This window comes from Callionymus lyra, chromosome 3 (genome assembly GCF_982586985.1).
Source record: "Callionymus lyra chromosome 3, fCalLyr1.hap1.1, whole genome shotgun sequence".
NCBI classification, from domain to species: domain Eukaryota; kingdom Metazoa; phylum Chordata; class Actinopteri; order Syngnathiformes; family Callionymidae; genus Callionymus; species Callionymus lyra.
In genome coordinates this window covers 36,178,448-36,197,392 of record NC_141820.1, presented here as the reverse complement: position 1 = coordinate 36,197,392, position 18,945 = coordinate 36,178,448, and the positions used below count along the sequence as shown (strand labels likewise).

General features: G+C 37.7%; 1 protein-coding gene and 1 long non-coding RNA gene across 2 annotated transcripts; both read left to right on the top strand.

Moving 5' to 3' along the window:
* The first annotated feature begins 9,455 nt into the window (after positions 1-9,455).
* LOC148084644 (aldo-keto reductase family 1 member B1-like) lies at positions 9,456-15,369 on the top strand. Its single transcript, XM_087785992.1, has 10 exons — positions 9,456-9,633; positions 10,307-10,474; positions 10,827-10,943; positions 11,839-11,916; positions 12,035-12,157; positions 12,390-12,496; positions 12,770-12,851; positions 12,914-12,997; positions 14,212-14,294; positions 14,364-15,369. Exons 1-10 carry the CDS (start codon positions 9,568-9,570, stop codon positions 14,404-14,406), a joined length of 951 nt encoding a protein of 316 aa, XP_087642118.1. The 5' UTR covers positions 9,456-9,567; the 3' UTR covers positions 14,407-15,369.
* Positions 15,370-16,069: 700 nt separating this feature from the next.
* On the top strand, positions 16,070-18,195 carry LOC148084643 (uncharacterized). Its single transcript, XR_015710712.1, has 3 exons — positions 16,070-16,094; positions 17,038-17,120; positions 17,190-18,195. It is a non-coding gene; the product is annotated as an uncharacterized LOC148084643 (long non-coding RNA).
* Positions 18,196-18,945: the final 750 nt, after the last annotated feature.

The following is an 18,945-nucleotide window of genomic DNA, read 5'->3' as shown; positions in this document are numbered from 1 at the left end:
TCATGCTGTTGTTACTCCCGTGATGATGGAGCTCGATAGCAGAAGTTCAGCGGGTTTCCTTCTCCACTTCCTACCACTTGTCAACAAAAGCAGGTGACTGAAGAATTGAGCAAACACTAAGAAGGAAGTGCACAGAGATTTGCTGCGTCATTCTGATACAAACATAACATCAGCCCCTTACATAAGAGCTTGAATGCTGTGATCTATTGGACATGGCTGCACGTAAAACATATGATCAGTCACCACGGTAACATGGCAGCACAAAACATAGAATTACATTTGATTTCTCTTATTTGATTAATAACAGGAATGCTGCATGTGAGCTGAATGCCTGACTAAAACGGGATGTAAACTGCTGCGCTTTAGGATTAAATAGATATTTGTAGCTGCTCTACTATTGTTTTTCTAGACTGTGATGAATAGTATCTAACAAACACACACAAAACATCATGGAGGCCACATTTGAAGAGGAAATGAGTCGTGGCCAAATATAATTTCATCAAAGAATTAAGAACGTCTTCACGGACGGCCTGGCAAAAAAACGTTTTCAGCATTTAGGAATTAGCATCAACACTGAGCTACACAGCTAATGTGATATTTCTAAAGTTTTATTTTACACTGTATTTTATATTGTCTCAATGAATAATACATTTTATAATGAATACCTACTGTAATCGACTAGCATATCCCATTAGCCTTATTAACTAGCTTGCACAGTTTGCTTAGCTGCCTCGTAGCATAGCTGCCAGTTGTCATTTGTGTTTGATTGTGCAATTTGACCCATTATTAAATCACACTTGACATTTCTCACACTTGTGTTTACCCATTTAAATATAGATTTTCAACGGGGTACAGTAACAGGAAAGTAAAGGTTTCAGATCATTTGAAGGGCAACTAATGTGTTGATTTAAGTGAGTCTTAAATAGATCTTGGACCTCTATTGTACTCATCAGTATGTGTCTGTTTGTACAAAACTCTCTTTTCATTTAAATATTAACACTAGAAAATGTACTTAAGCCCTGCCTACTGTAAAAACTTTGTTTTTCTGGAGATTAAATCTTGTTTACCATACCCACACCCACTCTATTGTGATTGGTCCAGCATCGAGGTTTGTCGCTGCTCGTCATCAATCCTGGAAGTCTCCACCTCCAAGGGATTCGTTGTATGAACAAAGGGTGTGATTACAGCTGGCTGGAGGACGAGTGAATCCATTGAGACGTCATAATGGAGTTTGCTCCTGTAACCTCTCGTTCGCTGAGATTTCAGACGGGAGAGAACTATATAAAGTAATAACACACAGTAATAATCAAAACATAATTGTGATGAAGGACTTACTGCATCTTGGAGAGAAAGACTTCAACATTTGAAACATGTGAGTGAGTCAGGAGAGTTGTGTCTTCATATTAGTGTACGTTTAAAATGGCAAGTTTAATGTGCAATAAATCAATACTCTCTCTGAGTTACAGTCATTGACTGCCTGAGATCTCTGTGGATGCAGACTACTGTCCCAGAAAATATCCTAACCTCTGATGTTGAACTATACAGTAATTAATCATTAAATCATCATAATTTAACCATCTTGATCGTATTAATCTCCATTTTTAATTTTGGCGAGTGTGTCAAGACACTCAAATCTCACTCTTGTCATTTTCAGGAGGCAGCCCTGTAATCATTGTGAGAAAAATGTTGTGATGTGACAAATCTATATACCTGTTCAATACTAGTTTAACGTTTCACCAAACACTCGCTCTCTCACCTTCCATGTCAAAATCATGGCTGATGGTTCTGTTTAAAAAGTTGATTTCTCACAATGTACAAACCAATGCTTTGGTTGATGCAAATGTGTGGGAATTTGTTGAAAGTGAATGGATGTTTGAGCTTCAAGAAGAAAACAATGTTTATGAACTCATTTAGTCATTTAAGCCTCAGACAGTAGAGGTTTTGTATCCTCTTGATTTGAAATGATTCTCTAATTCTTTACTTAGATTATTTGTTTTGGCCCATGACTTGGATTGAGTAGAAATTGCAGTCCCTTGCTTGTCGGAGTCTGACACACACACACTGATCTATAACACAAGCCCGTTATTACAGCCATCTATTTAGATAAGAGTTTGATGAGACACGAGCACATAAAGCCTCCTGGCAACTGACCAATGCTTTAGTCATGAATGTATCAGAAAACAAACACAAACACCGTCATGACTACAAGTCTTCAGCTGCAACACTGTCATGTTTGACTCAAGACACTCCACGACTGGTTCAGTATTTTGTAGCATTAGCGAGTGTGTCATGTGTGCAAACAGTAAATCTGCTTCTAAAATATCTTAATATGGATTATTACATTGTGTTTGTGTAGCAGTGCTGTGCTACTGTTGAGTGTTTAGAATATTGTTTTGGAGCATTACTGGGCAAAATAACACACATGTAAATGTGTGCATCTATATCCACCTGCACAACCGTTTTTCTCACAACCGTCATTAGAATTCTTCACAGATGTCAGCATAACAATCAATTGTAATTGTACACAGCAAACACATACAGCCACTTATGTCAGAATGTTTGTTGTATTTTTAAGTTGAAATGAAACAAAAGATAAAACTAGAAAGTGACTAACTCCTCAGTGTTGGGGTCATAATGGAGCATGAAGACTCACCTGGGACTCCTGGTGTCGTCACTTCAACAATCAGCTGCTGATGTCACGACGAGTGAAAGGGCAGCAGATATAAGCATCCCTGTTTCCTCTTTTTTAGGATGGGGCGCAGAGATGGCATCACTCACGAGGGGTGGAAATCAACACGAGTTATAGTGTTGCCAAATTTACTGACCTATATTCAGAACCTGGACTTAGATCAATCAAGTCAATCTGAAGTCAAAGCTGTCGCTTCATTGTCTATAAAGTTTTGATGGACATGAAACACAAAGGTAAAAGATTCTGGCCTTTTTTTTAATTTATTTTCTCCACTCTTTCTTGATTTCGTGGGGGGTTTTTTTCTTTTTGAAAATTTTTGATTTTTACATTTTGATGAAGATTAGATTTCTGTTGGTCACATTTCTGCTGTTTATTCTTTTTTGTGACATAATTCTTTTTTTAAAGCTAAAGTCTTTTTTAAAGAGTCACTAATGCGAAAACTCAACTCTCCTGACTAGGGCTGTGTATTGGCAAGAATCTTGCAAGACGATACGTATCACGATACATGTGTGACGATACAATATGATGCAATATATTGTGATACTATAACAACCATATTTTGTTTCTTTTAAAGAACCAACACTTTTTCTGGCTTTTACACTAAAGAAATAAGTATATTATTTTTCTTATCAAACGTGAAAGTGCTTCTCAAAATATTAAGAGCAGCAATATCGAGTTTCTGTGAGTGTTGAATTGTTTTGCTTTAAAATTTATTTTAAAGCCAAAATGAGTCCAAAACTGTTAAAAATAACATTTTACTTTCATTCAATGTTATTTTATTTATTATTTTTAGTAAAAAAAATAAAATTATAAGAAACATTTGTGATTAACACGATTTAAAAGTTAGTTAGTGAAGCATTTAATTAAGCTTGTTAAATGTATTTTTCTGTCATCATCATCGTCTGGAAGTTTGTGAAATTAAAATTTTGTGCTGGCGTCACACACATGGCACAGCGCTGGCAGCCTTTATTCATCAAGTATTAAACAAAAACTCTCTATTTTTTGTATTGAGCCAGATTCCAATGATTTACACCAACAAGAAAATTTGTTATTGTTGAATTTCATGCGTCGACTGAAAGTTTATCTCGTCTCTACAGAACAGCAAAGTTAACTTCTTCGATTTGTTTCTTTCTTGTGTCTTCGATCTAATCATATTCTTTGTCGTGTTGCTTCTCTAGATGTTAAATAAAGTTAGTTCTGCTGAATCTAGTAGCTTAGTTTCTCCTCCTCCACTGCAGCAGAGCGGCTCCTTCACTGGAGCCAACGCGTAATATCAGCGTAAATATATAAAAAAAATGAATTTCAAAACAATATCGTGAATAAATACAATTGCAATATATTGTAATATCGGTATTTTCTTACACCCCTACTCCTGACCTACTCACAGGTTTTGCATGTTGAAGTCTTCCTCTCCAAGATGTTTGGAAGAGTTTTGAAGTTATTACTTTATAAATATTATATTAATATTTAATTAAATTAATTACTCTATAAAGTTCTCCCCCATCTGAAATCTTGGGGATCGAGAGGTTATGAGAGTGGAGTCCATTATGACATAATAATGGCTTAAATCCTCCTCCTGTCAGCTGTAATCACGCACAGCTTTGTTTATAAAACACTTCAGGGACTTCAGAGATTGATGACGCACACTGACAAGTTTTTTCTGACTTTTTAATGCTCAACTTTTTTGCCCTTGTTTTTTTTTTTAGGTTGTTTTGTTTGTCAAAACTTTAAAAAAAAAAAAAAGCACAGAATTCAGCCCGAGGAGACAATGTGGCTGCACTTCTGTGTTTCCTTTCAGAAGACAAACCCTCCTCAGTCTTGTGTGCGTGTGCTAACAAGTGCCCCACATTCAAAATTGTGTGACAAACGTGTTTGTGCGTCTAAGAAAAGCTGTGAGTCGCTAATGTGTTGGAATGTCTTAGAGTGAAAGAACTTCTGTTCTGCGGTGCTCGTCAGCAGAGTCGCAAATCAAATCTCCTTTTCTGCCTTTTTATAGAAACTTTTCTTCTTCATCTACCGTGACGTCTGTATTCAGGTATAATCATTTCTGGATTAAGACCCAGCGTGTTTAAAACGAAGGTACCAACACTAACACCTAACATCGTTAACGAAAAACAAGAGACGACAACAAATAATTGTTTAAGAAACTATAAACATATATTAGTAAACATGATCATCAGAACACAATAAGAAATCACAACATTTCTTGAAGACAAACTAATCATTCATATATTAATAAGCTAAATGATCTCCTAATAAATAAACAATGAATCACTCCACAGACAATATTTATTTATTTATTTTTTCAAGCCAAGAGGAATTTAGTTACTCATAGTCATTTCGGAGAAACAACTGTTTTGCTTTTTTTATTTAAGTATACCTAAATAAACAAATTATTAATAATAAATACTGTGTTGTGCGGGTTTACTCCGGGCACTCTGGTTTCCTCCACAGTCCAAAACATACAGGTTAATTGAGAACCTTGGGGAATTGTCCATAGGTATGAGAGCGTGTGTGAATGGTTGTCTGTCTTTGTGTGCCCTGCGACAGACTGGCATCCTGTCCAGGGTGTCCCCTGCCTCTCGCCCTATGACTCTGGGATAGGTTCCAGTCTCCCCACAACCCCGACCCCGGGATAAAGCGGTTTTCAATTAATGAATGAATGAAAATATATTGAACGCTGCCGCCCACAGAAGCAGAGAGAAAAAAGGGGGCACAGAAAAGTTAGACAGACTGGGAGTCATAATGTTACGGCCCATCACTAAGTGGGTTCTTCGAGTCAGAAAGACATGACGTTTAAAAACATGGCCGTCAGCGTTTTAGAAGTGACGGATGTTGTGCTGCTGCCCTCAAGTGGTTTCACACACCTCCTGCCTCTTCCAAATATTTACAATAGTTGAATGGAAAGAAACCAATAGCTGTGTCGCATCCAGCAACTTATTTAACCGGAAGATTTGACTTAACTTAAAGGTTATTTTCGTTAATTGTAGCTCTTTACTTTGATTTTCCACTAAGTAGCATTTTATACTTCCTTTCATTTTGAGAATGGAGCATTTATTTAATTATTAAAAATTGTAATCTTTTTTGACAATTTAACTTTATTTAATATAAATAACATAGAAATTGAATTAGACATAATCTTTTTCACGTATTCTGTGGTCGTTATTAGTGTATATTTACATTTACTGTTTTGTTTTTACTACAACTGTATGTCAGTAAAACCAAAAAAATGTATACAAGCTATTTGTTTACAATTAATAAATCCTATCTTAAGTAATTCCCCCCAATGTTTATTTAGTCATGTTTAAATGTTTTACCCTGTTTAAATGAATACCTTAAATAGTTTTCTCTGAATACATTTACTATTTGTGAAGTCTGAAATGTAATAGAGATTCATCCATTCATTAACTTTGCCGCTGGGGGATGCAGGGGTGGCTGGAGCCTATCCCAGTTTCCTCAGGGAAGAGGCAGGGGACACCCTGGACAGGACATGATATATAATCAAATCATATTATTAATGAAATTTTACATGTAGATGATAATCGTTTAAACTCACGTTACAACAACCAACCTTCAGCCACTTACACTTTTTATTGACAAATCTGTATTCCTAATTGACTTGTATCATGTTTTTATTATAGTCTCTTCAACCTATCCAATATGGAGCGTTTGTCTGGAGAGTCACGTTGAGCTCTGCCCTCTTATCTACGTGGCGCCCTGCTTTTAAATTGTCTATTATATATCATCCTGCTTTCAAGAAAGTTAGAAAACAGCTTCGAACAACAATTGAGAAAGATCACTTTTCCAACCATGAACTATGCATGACAGACCCGGTATACTGGGAACCATTGAATTCGCCTTTTACCCAGCAACCTTTACCTGAAACACCTCAGATAACGGATCACCACTTCAGTGGGCCTTTTCCCTGTTTGTGGACTGCCTCTCCATTGAAGTCACCTAATTACTGTTGAAGTGGCACATGGGGACTTTGCATCTGCCCCTTGTGGTCGGTGCAGGCATCACAGCAGTGTATGTAACGCTCCAGATCTTGTTGGCAACCTGGCCAGGAGAGGCGATGGAGGGTCTTGGTTTTCCCATAGTGTCATGCCCCCACATGGATGCTCTGAAGAACTTGGGGTTGTAGAAACTGGGACACCAACAGCTGCAGGAAGGACTCTTCCCTGCCAAGGTTCCTACCACCGCCGGTGCATTACACTGTTATAAACCTTTGAAGTTTCCCCACTGGGAGTGATATGCCTTCACCTCAGGTCTTAGGGCCGACATCTCCGGTCACCTGGGACGATGGCCCACCTCCAACCAACCTCACAGTGGCCAAAGTAGCAGTTGCTTGTTTTTGCTTCAGCTGCTCAATTGCCAGTGTGACTTCCCAGTCGATGGAGCAGACTGTCATCACCCTTTGCTCCACCTGGTCCGCCAACAGTAGCGTGATTGCCTCACAGCAAGAAGTAAGTCATTTTGTTTCTAGACCAGGGTCACAAAGCTCTTGGACAAACAAAAGAAAATCAAAAATATTTTAAAAGAAGGTTGTAGGAAGCAGCAATTGGAATTGGTTCCTTCCTTCCTAAGTTTTAATTAATTTCAATAAAATTCACCTAACTTCCTGCCGTCGCAAAACGGAACAAGTCTGACACTTTTTATATCAATATTATGATTGGCTGTGAGTCCAGAAAAAAAGGTGCCCCTCGGATTTGTACATGAGAGCAGTTACGGACATTCGCACTACGATCTTAGCAGCTCTGTTTAAACACTCGATTATGTGCCGGATCCTATTTTTGTGTGTTGAAAGCAAAGCCTTTGGAGGATTATACAACATTTTAGTAACAAAACTGTCCTACTTACAAAATATAAAAACATTATTTTTAATAAAATATTTTCACAATTTATCCTGCACGGTCATCCACGGCGCCATCTGCTGGCGGGATGGCCCCACCTGCCCTTATTGTACATCACCTGGGTTTACATCAACATCCAGGAGTGGCATCTCTTCAACACATGGCGTCTCTCTTCAAGACATAGTGGCTCCTGCTGAAATTGATATCACAAACATGTTGCTCCACTTCTAATTCTACATCACTCTGACTTTTAGATCAGCAGACAAAGAAGGCAGGATCAAGAAAACTGTTCACACTGCCAATTGTAATCTATCAAACAACATTTACAGCGCAAATATACTCTTTCCTTTTAAATGATAGATATTTATTAAGTATGTGGGTTTTTTGTTTTATCTCAAGACATTTCCTAAGATGTTCACAGCTGTTCCACACAGTGCTGGAATGTAATAAATTAGTTTAATCCTTCTTTCTATTTACCCTCACATACATACAATTTCGCAATTATATCTGTATCATATTCTCCGGTGAATGGAACATAAATGTCTGGATAATAAGGTAAGAATGCTTTATTAGCAATAACTATTCCATTATTATCGTTTCATTTAATCATAAGTCTTGCTAACACCGCAGGGCCACATGTCACTTACATTATATTAGCATTTTTTCAAAGGTGGTCATGTACTGGTAATTGTTGCCATTGTCATTTAAACTTAAGAAAGTACTTAAGTGTCACTTTTAAGATAAATCCTTGGGAGAATTGTTGTCATCATTTATTTCATTTAATTACTCAACAAGGCAGTTTAGGCAGTTAGAAAGAAAATAGGCGACAGGATCATACACGACTACAGGAATGTGCCAAAGAAAATGTGAATGATGTTAAATGAAAGTTAAACCCATTTAAAACTCCTAGAAATTATTTCAGGATGACATACAGTATATGACATTTAGAAGATAAACATGAAACCAGAAAGTAGTCTGGTTTGTCAATGTACAACAAGATATGATAATATTTATAATATTTGTAGTGACCTTGTATTTTATATCTTTAATTATGTATTCTGGATGGGTGTCTTAAAGTCATATTGCACTCAAAATATAAATGTCAGTTTTTCAATTTTCTACTCAACCTCGGGTCTTCTAAGAGTTATTTTAAAAGTAATCCATTCCTTTTTAGAGTTAAAGGCAAAAATGTAAGACCATATTAATGTAGCAACTGGAGCTCATACGTCTTTATCTTCATCTGAAATAATGTACTTAAAAACATCCAAATACCTCCATTGCGCTTGCATGAAGAATTGTTCTGAAATAACGTATATAAGTCTATATATTAGGTACTCTGAAAGAGGAAGACATTATTTATCGGTGCTCATGCGCATGCAAGAACAATTTTACAATAGAGTTTTGTTTTTTGTTTTTTTCATTCCTCGTGTCGATGCTTCAATACAAGATGGACATTACAGAGGATCAGGAGGGAGGATTTTTTTTGTTTTGTTGGTGTTCTTGGACGAAGATGAAGACGATGAGAACTTGCCTATAACTCTAAAAAAAAAAAAAAAAGATTACCCAGAAAATAATCCCAACCCTTACACGTCATGAGCTTGAGTATAAAATGAGAACATTTAAGGTAAATCTTTAATAATCATAAAGTAAACTAAACTAGATACGCAGGTATATAATGTGCCCACAAGATGGCGTCATTAACAACATATACGTCGATCCTGTTAGAATAATAAAAACGAAAACAAATGTAAGCATTTTATTCTGACTGTTTAATGACAAACGAATGAAGGTTCACCTTAATATATCTTTGGAAACGTGTTTTCCCTCCTTTTTTTGTCTATTAAGCAAGTATTATTATTCTCAAAGTGGGCGGAGCTTAACGCTGCAGCAGGGTTACTTGTGTAAGAAGAATTTATTCTCCAGACGTTACTAATCTATCCTCAGTCACAGTCTCGTCCCTACACTTGTTCTTCAACTCTACACTTGTTCTTCAACTCTACACTTGTCCAACTGCTGAGAGAAAACATGGCGCAAACCGTGACGTTGTCTTCAGGAGCTGAGATGCCGATCGTCGGACTTGGAACGTGGAAGGTTTTTATTTCATCCCTTCTCTCTCTGTTTGGCTCACTTGTCTGGTCACAGCTAACATGCTAATGGAGTTCATGAACGTTTATGGAATCAGATTATTAACTAACAGTTGCTAAATATAGATCCAACCAAAAGTGTGATAGAGTTTAACTTCTGCGGTGAACTTGATGGAAACCTGACCAGAAGAAGTGGCGTGACTGTGTTTTTTTTGTATCTAACAAAGGATACATTCATTAGACGTTTAATAATATAAAAGTCTTTGTAACAATCTTAAAGTCTACATTGTATCTGCAAGAAAGGGGAATATTTATAAATATCAGTTGGTCGCTGTTAAAAATAATCATTAAAAAAAAAGAATAAAATAAACAATATTTTAATAAGCGTTTATTTTCAATCTACCAAAACCTTGTGCTATATATGAACACATATCTAGTGCACTAAATGCATGCCCTGTGACACACCCATATGGCAACTGAATTTAGAAGTTGATTACATAAACAATATAACATCCACACACAATGTAACACACTTGATCCTTCAACTCACAAACACACTGGTGCTACAATGTGAGAAATGGCAACACAAATATGTCTCAATCCCTGCAACATCCAGTTCTTTGACCTTCTTTGATGATGAAGTTTTTTACGCGTCATGTAACCAAACATGTTTCAAACAGTCTCCTCCGGGGAAGGTGAAGGAAGCTGTGAAAGCCGCCATCTCGGCCGGGTACCGCCACATCGATGGAGCGTTCGTCTACCAGAATGAGGCGGAGGTGGGAGAGGGAGTGCGGGACATGATTGACAGCGGGGTTGTTACGAGAGAACAGCTCTTCCTAACCAGCAAGGTCGGTTTAACTGTTGCATATTACCAAACATATGGTAACCATAAGAACCGGAAGATAAATATATGTCACATAATTCACCTTTGGCTAATCAGCCGTCACACTTAATAATAAACAATACAAATTAAATGGTGTTTTATTACGTGTTAAAATCAATTGTGTTCAATGTGTTTGTTTGTGATTTTATTATGTTTTAGCTGTTGCATATTCAACAGTGAGTATTCAACTGAATACTTGCTGTTGCCGAATATTCCGTGCATCCCTTGAACTTACTCTAGTCTTCCACAGGGTCCAATATCAATATAAAAGCCAAGACAAAAATATTAAAATGGATGCTGAATCTCTTCTCTGACAGCTCTGGTCCACGTTCCATGAGAAGTCCATGGTGAGGAAAGCTTGTGAGGAGACCCTGGCAGACCTGAAACTGGACTACCTGGATTTGTACCTGATGCACTGGCCGATGGGCTTCAAGGTGACTCAATGATTTAGTTACAGGAACGAAGAATTTGCTTCATGGCAGTTTGGATTGTGTGTTTGAAGGGATGTAACGGTAACCGTGGTAATATTCCCGATTGTTATGGTAACTATGTATTTTAAAAATATATTATTGTGTTTGACACTGCCAGTTACTCACAGGGACTTCCTTTGCCTGAGGATGAAGAAGTGTTACAGTATCTTCATCATTGGTCTTCATCACTAGTGTTCTTTATTTGGTTTGTTAGCATCATTTATGGTACATTTTAAATTGCAGTGATGCTTTATATTTTTATGTATTTGCAAAACCTTATATATTGTGAAGCAGAGAAGGCTATCACTTGCTTGTTGTTTTATTTTGCTAAATGGAACCATATTAAAGGATGTTCAGCGTGTTTAAGTACTTTTTGAGAACATGATACGATGTGTTATGTATTCTATTCTTTTATTATGTGGTACTGCAACCACAAAAAAAACACTGGCAATACAAGTTTCTGGGTGAGGCCCGAGAGCACAAAGCATGTCTGGAGGACTAAAGAAGAAGAATTGTCGGTTACAGTAACATCCTTTTACTTTGAAAGTTTCTCTCGTCTCTACAGAACATCAAAGTTAACTGCTTTGATTTGTTACATCTTTCTTTGTCGTGATGCGTCTTTAGATACTTAATAAAGTTAGTGGTGCTTGGATCGGATTCATGGAGCTTTTTCACCGATACCCGATCCGACTTGAGAAGCTGGATCAGACTGATAATATCGAACTGGTCCATCCCTACTGTTTACACACTCTTATTTAGAATTTGGAACATGCATGTGTTCTGTGAAGTGATTTGTGTGGATGTTAATTAACAATCCGGAAGAATTGTCAGTTACAATAACGTGGTTTTACTTTGACAGGCTGGACAAGCACTATTCCCTCTAGACGACGCAGGAGACACGATCAATGACGACACTCATTTCTTGGACACCTGGGAGGTAAAGCAGGAAGTGTTATAAAATCTTGTTCATTTGTTTGCAGTGACCAACAAGAACTGTTGTTGCTGTTTTTGTCTTTGATTGACGAAACGTGTCCTCTGGTCCATTTCCACACTAGGCGATGGAAGAGCTGCTGAATGCTGGACTTGTCAAAGCTGTTGGTGTGTCTAACTTCGCCAGGGAGCAGCTCGAGCAAATCCTGAACAAGCCTGGACTGAAACATAAACCCGTCATGAACCAGGTTCTTATCTTTGTTCTTGTGTTTGTGCGAGGATTATGGGAGGGACACGATGAGTCACCACCAGACCTTCTGCTGTACTGTCTTTCGTCTCACATCCTGCTCTCTAATGGAGCGCAGCAGCTTACCCTCAGGCTGCTGACCTTCCTCGATCACATCTGTCCTCATCAGCGTCACCCAGACCAAGTCTCTTGGCTGGCTGAACATGTGACTGCAGCTTCAGATGTTTCTGCAGGTGGAGAGTCACCCGTACCTGACCCAGGACTCTCTGATCCAGTTCTGCCAGTCTCAGGGCATCGCTGTCACCGCCTACAGTCCACTGGGCTCCCCGGACAGACCCTGGTCAGCCACTTATAACTCATTCTCTCTAGTCCTTTACTGCTCTTATCATCCAGCACCTCATCACATTGGTATTTCCACTCATCACTTAACTAGATGCTTTAGCATTCATGCAACGCACACTTTCTGTTTAATTTGCTTAAGCTGCTATTGCACCTCGGCTACTGTAGCAAACCCCTACATTTCTACACTGGCTACTGTTAGCGCTAGCTAAGCGGCTGCCTGCCTTATTTGCAAAAATGTCTTCAGTGCTCATGTGTAGGTTAAATGTTTCAGGGCTAAACCTGAAGACCCGTCTCTTTTGGAGGAACCTGCCATCAAGGCCATCGCCCAGAAGCACAACAAGACCTCGGCGCAGGTATCATGCAGCCTGTCAAAGGCCCGTGCACAACATGATCCTGCTCACCAGTTTCCTTTTAGGTCCTGATCCGTTTCCAGATCCAGAGGAAAGTCGTGGTGATCCCCAAGTCCATCACACCGTCGCGGATCCAAGAGAATTTCCAGGTACACGACGAACATTCTGACCACCGACTTGATGGAAAGTTTACATTAGCTTTGATGCAATTATAGCCAGAGCTCCAGGTGGCAGAGGGCGTGGAATTAAAAAGCAATTTATTGTCAGATAACCAGCACAGTTTCAACTCAATATTGTTATAATCATTGTTAGACAGTAATGACTACAAAAACAATAATCAGCCGTGAAGAAAATATTTTGATCCGTGAAGATAAAATAAGAATAATACGATTGCCCCTTTAAATGTCTATGATCTTGTATGAATCCAGTAACATTTTGTAAACCACAGATGCATGGCAACTGCCAAAATGATTGAAATTAAGTAATGAAGCAATCTGTAAAATGTATCTAGCTTCAAGAGGCTTTCAATTTATTTTTTCTTTTATCAATTCTGAATAAAATCCAAATGTTGCACAATGATCATTATTTAAACTCGGTGGACAGAGGAACAAAGCAGACGATTTTAATGTCACGTCATGTTTAATGTAAAGTGACTTGGACACATTTATTTGATTCCATTATCCAATTTTCGTCACTTCAGCTCCGTCAAGGCCCTAGACCAGGGGGCCACATGCGGCCCTTTGACTGTATTTATGCGGCCCTCGTAATGTCACAGTACGATCATGTATAAATCGTTCTAATGCATTAACAAATGTATTTTGTATTTATAATTCATTTATATTTCAACATAACACTTGTTTAGTTTTTGTGTGAAATTTTTCGAGTATATATTAATCCCTCAAAACATTTTTTTTTAAGTTGGTTGAAGAAATGTTTTGAAAAAAACTCATATATACAGGAATACAATTTCATCTTATTAAGCTAAATAACTGTCATGGCCTAATGACGAATGTCCTTTTTTTATGGATCTTTTCATCTTTCTTTTTGTTTGACGGCCCCTAAAAACATTCCCAGAATTTAATGTGGCCCTTTAATTTTAATTGCCCACCCCTGCCCTAGACTCTACATCTGTCCTCCTGCTCTCTCAGCCCCAGTACTGCTGCAGATACAGAGGTTTATGGAATCTCACCTGAACATGGACCGTACATGTGTGGTTGTGATCGTGCATTATTTACACGTCGGGTCAGAACTAATAACTTATCTGATCCTGCTTTTGTTCAGTTTCCTTTATTGACTGTCAATATGAGCTGATAAGTATCAGCTGAAGTAATCAAACATTCAAGACTGTTTCTTATCATCGCAGGTTTTTGATTTCACGCTGACAGAAGACGAGATGAAGACGATTCTGTCATTCAACCGTAACTGGCGAGCTTGTCCCTTGTCTGCGTAAGTTTCGCTGCTCCTGCTGTGGCTGTTGTTTGTGACATTATCCTCGCAACACTTGTGTCTCTGCAGGGCTTGCAAGCACAAGGACTACCCGTTCAAGGGCGAGGTCTGATCCCGGATCAGAGTGTGGCTGCCAGCGTCTTCGTCTTCGCGGTCCCACCTGTAATGTCCGTTCCTGTGTCGGGCAAAGTGGTTCAAAAATACTAATCTAAAAATTTACATCCACATTTTAATGTAAAGGATAATATCGACTGTAATTGGAAACATGATCTCAAACCATAAACACCATCTGACTACTGTAAGGGTTTTACTTGAGTTGAGCTATTCAAAACTCTACGTCAATGATGACATATTATTCACTCACAAGCAGACTTTTAGTTTTTGTGTTGTTGTTCTTCCATTTATTTTTAATGACTCCTTAGAAAAACACCAAAGTTTTCCTTGGTGTTTCTCAGCTTACAGGCTAAAATACACTGAAAATGCTTTTTGTAATCAATAATTGTGTCATCTTTTAAATGGCTAATAATAATAATAATAATATAAATGGTGGTGTTTACAATCTTTCAAGCTTGTAATTTAACAATATTTAATGCTAACATTGGCACTTATGTGGCGTTAGTACTACTAGCTGAGCAATGAACAGACTTGGACTGGATTTAAACACTTACTGTTGTTTGAGATGTACTTGCTTCTCACTTGCTTGCTTTCATCTTTGGCTTTTGGTTTCAAAGATAAATTGCTAATAAATGTAGCTTTCTATCACAACACTGGGAATAGTCGGGAATGTTCTGATACAAATGAACTAGGAGTGGAGAGATGCACAATGCAAGTGTACATTTGTGTGTGCATTTGAAAATCCACCGTCATGGTGATGTCAAGTGATTTCACAACAGGTGTAAAATGTCTCCTTTTATAGTTCTTGCAGTGATTGATTATCTTCTTTTCTTTTCAAAAATACAAAACACTCCTTGTCGTCGCACAGATTAGCAGGATGATTCAGCATTTTTGAAAACCAGAATCCATTTGTTACTGTGTTCCTGCTGTTACCGAGGTCACCAATAAACACATTTGAAAGAAGCATAAGTGTTTTGTGTTTGTGAGTAAAGAACACGAAACGTCAAATATATTAATTTACTTGTTTTGATTTTTATTGTTTTATTTGTTGCACATTCCATTAAGGTACATGACTATAATGTAGTCGTCCCAGTTGAAACCCTCTCAAAGGAGGTGACGAAGGGACTTGAAACACTCATCTGACTTTTTGAAGAGCAGAGAAGATGAAAATGGATGGATTTGTACACTTGTCTTTTGGCTCAGCTCTTTCTTCACCTGGACAGACGATACAGAGACCACTTGAAATGGTTCTGATCTGTCTGTTCATAAACAAGCCAGAATACCTTTATTTAGCCTTTAATAAAAGGAATGGAATCTTCATTTAAATGTTTTACTGTCTACAGAAAAGTAAATTCTGTCACTGTTTTCTGTTAATGTTTGTTTAATTGTACAAACAATGAAATTGAGCGGAAGACAATTGGTTTGCATTTTGTAAAATATCCAAGTATCAAGTATCCAAACGTCCTCAGACAAAAGGTTAGAAAGCGCAAAGCATGTCTGGAGGACTAAAGAAGAAGAATTGTCGGTTACAGTAACATCGTTTTACTTTGAAAGTTTCTCTCGTCTCTACCTCACATCAAAGTTAACTGCTTTGATTTGTTTAATCTTTCTTGGTCGTGATGCATCTTTAGATACTTAACAAAGTTAGTGGTGCTTGGATCGTCGCGGATCCAAGAGAATTTCCAGGTACACAACGAACATTCTGACCACCGACTTGATGGAAAGTTAACATTAGCTTTGATGCAATTATAGCCAGAGCTCCAGGCGGCGTGAAATTCAAAAGCAATATATTGTCAGATAACCAGCACAGTTTGAGTCAACCTTTGTCAAAGAATTTGAAATTATGTCAAACAATCATGAAAGATGTGACATGAATGCAGAAAAATAAATGGACAATATAAATAATATTAGAAATGAAACAGTTTCAACTCAATGTTGTTATAATCATTGTTAGACACTAATGACTACAAAAACATCAATCAACCGTGAAGACAATATTTCGATCAGTGAAGAGGAAAAGTTTAAAATAAGAAGCAGAAATTACAAGATTTTTTTTTCTTTCCCTGCCCCATGTCTATGATCTTGTATAAATCCAGTAACATTTTGTAAACCACAGATGCATGTAAACTGACAAAATGATTGAAATTAAGTTATAAACCAATCTGTAAAATGTATCGAGCTTCAAGACGCTATCAATTTATTTTTTCTTTTATCAATTCTGAATAAAAGCCAAATGTTGCACAATGATCATTATTTAAACTCGGTGGACAGTGGAACAGAGCAGACGATGTTAATGTCACGTCATGTTTAATATAAAGTGACTTGGACACATTTATTTGATTCCATTATCCAATTTTGGTCACTTCAGCTCCGTCACGGTCCTAGACTCTACATCTGTCCTCCTGCTCTCTCAGCCCCAGTACTGCTGCAGATACAGAGGTTTATGGAATCTCACCTGAACATGGACCGTACATGTGTGGTTGTGATCGTGCATTATTTACACGTCGGGTCAGAACTAATAACTTATCTGATCCTGCTTTTGTTCAGTTTCCTTTATTGACTGTCAATATGAGCTGATAAGTATCAGCTGAAGTAATCAAACATTCAAGACTGTTTCTTATCATCGCAGGTTTTTGATTTCACGCTGACAGAAGACGAGATGAAGACGATTCTGTCATTCAACCGTAACTGGCGAGCTTGTCCCTTGTCTGCGTAAGTTTCGCTGCTCCTGCTGTGGCTGTTGTTTGTGACATTATCCTCGCAACACTTGTGTCTCTGCAGGGCTTGCAAGCACAAGGACTACCCGTTCAAGGGCGAGGTCTGATCCCGGATCAGAGTGTGGCTGCCAGCGTCTTCGTCTTCGCGGTCCCACCTGTAATGTCCGTTCCTGTGTCGGGCAAAGTGGTTCAAAAATACTAATCTAAAAATTTACATCCACATTTTAATGTAAAGGATAATATCGACTGTAATTGGAAACATGATCTCAAACCATAAACACCATCTGACTACTGTAAGGGTTTTACTTGAGTTGAGCTATTCAAAACTCTACGTCAATGATGACATATTATTCACTCACAAGCAGACTTTTAGTTTTTGTGTTGTTGTTCTTCCATTTATTTTTAATGACTCCTTAGAAAAACACCAAAGTTTTCCTTGGTGTTTCTCAGCTTACAGGCTAAAATACACTGAAAATGCTTTTTGTAATCAATAATTGTGTCATCTTTTAAATGGCTAATAATAATAATAATAATATAAATGGTGGTGTTTACAATCTTTCAAGCTTGTAATTTAACAATATTTAATGCTAACATTGGCACTTATGTGGCGTTAGTACTACTAGCTGAGCAATGAACAGACTTGGACTGGATTTAAACACTTACTGTTGTTTGAGATGTACTTGCTTCTCACTTGCTTGCTTTCATCTTTGGCTTTTGGTTTCAAAGATAAATTGCTAATAAATGTAGCTTTCTATCACAACACTGGGAATAGTCGGGAATGTTCTGATACAAATGAACTGGGAGTGGAGAGATGCACAATGCAAGTGTACATTTGTGTGTGCATTTGAAAATCCACCGTCATGGTGATGTCAAGTGATTTCACAACAGGTGTAAAATGTCTCCTTTTATAGTTCTTGCAGTGATTGATTATCTTCTTTTCTTTTCAAAAATACAAAACACTCCTTGTCGTCGCACAGATTAGCAGGATGATTCAGCATTTTTGAAAACCAGAATCCATTTGTTACTGTGTTCCTGCTGTTACCGAGGTCACCAATAAACACATTTGAAAGAAGCATAAGTGTTTTGTGTTTGTGAGTAAAGAACACGAAACGTCAAATATATTAATTTACTTGTTTTGATTTTTATTGTTTTATTTGTTGCACATTCCATTAAGGTACATGACTATAATGTAGTCGTCCCAGTTGAAACCCTCTCAAAGGAGGTGACGAAGGGACTTGAAACACTCATCTGACTTTTTGAAGAGCAGAGAAGATGAAAATGGATGGATTTGTACACTTGTCTTTTGGCTCAGCTCTTTCTTCACCTGGACAGACGATACAGAGACCACTTGAAATGGTTCTGATCTGTCTGTTCATAAACAAGCCAGAATACCTTTATTTAGCCTTTAATAAAAGGAATGGAATCTTCATTTAAATGTTTTCCTGTCTACAGAAAAGTAAATTCTGTCACTGTTTTCTGTTAATGTTTGTTTAATTGTACAAACAATGAAATTGAGCGGAAGACAATTGGTTTGCATTTTGTAAAATATCCAAGTATCAAGTATCCAAACGTCCTCAGACAAAAGGTTAGAAAGCGCAAAGCATGTCTGGAGGACTAAAGAAGAAGAATTGTCGGTTACAGTAACATTGTTTTACTTTGAAAGTTTCTCTCGTCTCTACCTCACATCAAAGTTAACTGCTTTGATTTGTTTAATCTTTCTTGGTCGTGATGCATCTTTAGATACTTAACAAAGTTAGTGGTGCTTGGATCGTCGCGGATCCAAGAGAATTTCCAGGTACACAACGAACATTCTGACCACC